This window comes from Chinchilla lanigera, unplaced genomic scaffold, assembly GCF_000276665.1.
Source record: "Chinchilla lanigera isolate Chin_1 unplaced genomic scaffold, ChiLan1.0 scaffold00013, whole genome shotgun sequence".
Taxonomy (NCBI): Eukaryota; Metazoa; Chordata; class Mammalia; order Rodentia; family Chinchillidae; genus Chinchilla; species Chinchilla lanigera.
This window is the reverse complement of record NW_004955414.1, coordinates 22,166,922-22,170,477: the sequence shown is the minus strand read 5'-3', so window position 1 is coordinate 22,170,477 and position 3,556 is coordinate 22,166,922. Positions and strand designations below refer to the sequence as shown.

General features: G+C 48.2%; 1 protein-coding gene across 2 annotated transcripts in view; it reads left to right on the top strand.

Moving 5' to 3' along the window:
* The first annotated feature begins 1,344 nt into the window (after positions 1 to 1,344).
* Positions 1,345 to 3,556, top strand: part of Hpx (hemopexin) — a 10,480-nt gene continuing 8,268 nt past the window's right edge. Inside the window, exons 1-4 of one of the 2 annotated variants that reach the window (XM_013511830.1) lie at positions 1,345 to 1,510; positions 1,648 to 1,676; positions 1,813 to 1,884; positions 2,062 to 2,183. In XM_013511830.1, coding sequence (XP_013367284.1) covers positions 1,428 to 1,510; positions 1,648 to 1,676; positions 1,813 to 1,884; positions 2,062 to 2,183 — 306 coding nt within the window. In that variant the 5' untranslated portion in view covers positions 1,345 to 1,427. Of the gene's footprint in view, positions 1,511 to 1,647; positions 1,713 to 1,812; positions 1,885 to 2,061; positions 2,184 to 3,556 lie in introns of both variants that reach the window. The other variant, XM_005380141.2, reaches the window with a different exon arrangement.

Genomic DNA, 3,556 nt, shown 5'->3' with positions numbered 1-3,556 from the left:
TGTGGACAGATTTCCTGCACTCTTTTGTATACTGTTCTTTGGGTGACTATTATAAATAATCATATAAAGTATGTGTCCTGTATTGTATTGTTCCCCTTGCAAAATAAGCCCCAAACCAACACATATGTTGTGGGCTCTGGGCCTCCAGTTAGGTTCATGGGAGGCACTGTTATGAGCTCTAGGTCTTAAATTGGACTCATGCAGGACATTATCGTGGGATCCAGGCCCTCAGCTAGATTCTTGGTCTATAGTGTATGGATAGATTTCCTGCACTCTTTTGTATGTCGTTCTTTGGGTGACTCTTATAAATAATCATATAAACTGTGTGTCCTCTGTATTTTTCACCTCACACAATAACCCCCCAAACCAACACAGCTGCTGTGTAGCTCAGTGGTAGAGTGCTTGCCTAGCATGCCCAAGGCCCTGGATTTGATTTCCAGGATTGCAAAACAAACCAACAAAAAACCCCAAACAACCCCAAAATCAAATAAAAACCAATCCAGTAAGGGGACAGATGATGTAATTTCAAGTTTTGGTAAGAGACACAAGCAAGAAATGGCTGGATATGGTAGTCAAGGAAGTCTTCACTGAAAACGTAGCACGTAGGTGGAAATCAGCTGAAAATATTGTGAAATCCCAGTTACCCCTTCATTCGTTCTGGGATAGGTAATGCATTTTCCCCCTAAGGTGTAAACTACCAAGAAAGACTAATTACTGGTGGTCCTGGTGCCCTCTGAAGAGAGATAACTCCTGATCTGGCCTCATTACCATCAGCCCTCCCTCCCAAGCTTTTGCAACACTCTTTGCCAGCAGGGGTTGAGGCTGTGCACGGGGCTCGAACATTTGAAAATATGAGTTGTTATTGCCCCTTGAATCACTAATCTAGGGTTAAAGCTGAAAAGGCTTGGGGGCACCCAGGAATGCTCTGGTGGAGCTTGGAAAATGGCTGTTCTCTGAGTGTTGCTAAGTGAGTTTGTCTCATTTGTGGTTACTAAGTGAATATATTAGTCTCTAGTTGCTTTAGGGCTTAGGGCTTTAGTTGCGTAGGGCTGACCACTTAGTACACAAAAATGCCCCTCCCACCCAGTAGAGATAAAGTCTACCCTCTTCTTGGACTCACAGACACCTAGACTCATGCTAGTATGATGAACATCACGGCTGGCCATGAGCCACATGGGCTGGTCATTGCTGGCGAGTTGCTGAAGGGGGATGGGGGCTACTGCCGGGAATAGAGAGTCTTAGGCCAGTATGGACTTCTGTCCAGACCCTGACCTTATTTGCAGTGATGTAATCAGCCAATATTGTCATAGTCCTGCGAGACAGCTCATTCCCAGCAGGGCTGGAAGGGGGTGGTGGTGCTGCTGCTGATTCTATTTAAGGAGTTCAATCCAGTGCCCAGGGCTGTCTTGTGGCTTTTCCAGCTCACCATGGCTAGGCCACTGGGAGCACCAATTGTACTTGTGTTGTTGAGCCTGTGCTGGTCTCTGGCCACTGCCAGCCCTTTTCCTCCGTGAGTACAGCTGGGATTAGGGGTGGAAGATAGTCTGGGCTTGGGGAAAGGTAGGGCCAGTTTTTAGGCTTGGGTGAAGAGCTAAGAGAAATGGATTGGTCCAAATGGACCTGGATATCTACCTGTGTCCCCTCTAGGACTAGTGCGCATGGGAATGTCACTGAAGGTGAGAGTGGAACCAAGCCAGACCAACATGTGTTTGGTGAGGCCCCAATTCCTTGAGTCTGTCAAACTGTCTAGTTGTATCTACATTTTATCATTTTCCTGGTTGTTTATCTTGCTATCTCCCCACCTCACCCCAGAATACTGTTCAGATAGCTGGAGCTTTGATGCCACCACCATGGATGAGAATGGGGCCATGCTATTTTTTAAAGGTAGGAGGGACTGGAGTTGGAGCATTTAGGACTGCAGTCTCAGTCCCCTTCACAGAGGGTGCCTCCATCTGTGAGAGGGCTTGGGAACTGTCTGAGGGTATTGCCGACTGCTTCTTTATAACCACCTCAGTAGGCCAAAGGTTTGTGCTGGATCCCTCAGTGGATGTGGGTTTTCAGGGGAATTCGTATGGAAGGGTCACCAGTGGACCAAGGAGTTAATCTCAGAGAGGTGGAAGAATTCCACCAGCTCCGTGGATGCAGCCTTCCGCCGTGGCTTTCACAGTGTCTTCCTGATCAAGGTATGGCTGGGCCAGGGTTGGGGCTGGCCGGGGAAGGGGCTGGAATCACACTAGAAATCTTCCTTCTAGTCAGGGCCTGGGTCTGTTTTCTGTTGCAACGACAGAATATCTGAGACAACATGATTTTAATGAGTAGAAATTTACTTGGCTTACAGTTCTGGCGTCTGGGAAGTTGGGCTTTGGTGAGGGAATTTGTGCTGCATCATAGCATGGTGGAAAGGCAGAAGGGAAGGGAAGAGCAAGAAGGGTCCAAACTGACTTTTACAACAACCCGATCTTACAGTAACTAACCCACTCACATTTTCATGTTAGTGTAATTATAACATAATTCACAAGGGCAGAGCTCTGAGGACCCCATTGCCTCTTATTAGGTCCCTCTGTTGCACAGAGGGTAAAGTTTCCAATAAAAGAAGTTTGGGGGCCACATTCAAGTCACAGCAGGGCCCACCCCACATCGATAGACATCAGGTTTCCTTCCCCTGTGCTTTCTTTTCCCAAGAAAGCTGAGGGTAGGCCTACTGTGGTGGCCCACGCCTATAATCCCAGAGTGCTCAGGAGGCTGAGGCAGGAGAATCACTTCAAGTTTGAGGCCAGCCTGGGCTACACAGTAAATTCAAGGCCAGCCTGAACTATGCATAGTGAGACCCTGTCTCAAAAAAAAATAAGTAAGCAAGCTGGACGTGGTGGCTCACGCCTGTAATCCTAGCACTTGGGAGGCTGAGGCAGGAGGATCGTTGTGAGTTCGAGGCCGGCCTGGGCTACAAAGTGAGCTCAAGGCCAGCCTGAACTGCATAGCGAGACCCTGTCTCAAAAAAGACAAAAAAATAAATAAATAAAAAGTAAGCAAGCTGAGGTTGTGAGTGCATGTGGCCTGGAAGGTCCAACATCCAGTGCCTGTTTTTCACTCCTAATTTTAGTTCTAGCTGGCTCTGCTATACCTAACACTGCTGGCCACTTTTTCTCTACTGCAGTCTCTTCCATTGGCTTCTACGACTCTGGGTCAAGTCCTTTTCATACGGCAGGCCAGGTCATTCCCAAGAGAGTCGGACCTGGCCAAGGGAGCTAGTGAAGAATGAAATACAGATTACTATGTTCACTCAGTCCTGTACCCTGGCTCAAGCCGTATCTGCTCCGAGGGGCACCTTCTTCTAACTCGCCAAAGATATGTGGCTGGGGTAGCCCTGAATACCAGCTTTGTTTCTTCCTGTCTTGATTCCCTCTCTTCTCAGGTGTCCCATCCTTAGCAGTTCCCAAATGTTCCTCGGGGACCCATCCCTAGCCCTTCCGTACAATCTTCCTGGGTGATGGCAACTATTGCCTTAGCTCTGAGGACTCTTCATGCTGTGGACAGCAGGTCTGGATCCCTCTCTCTC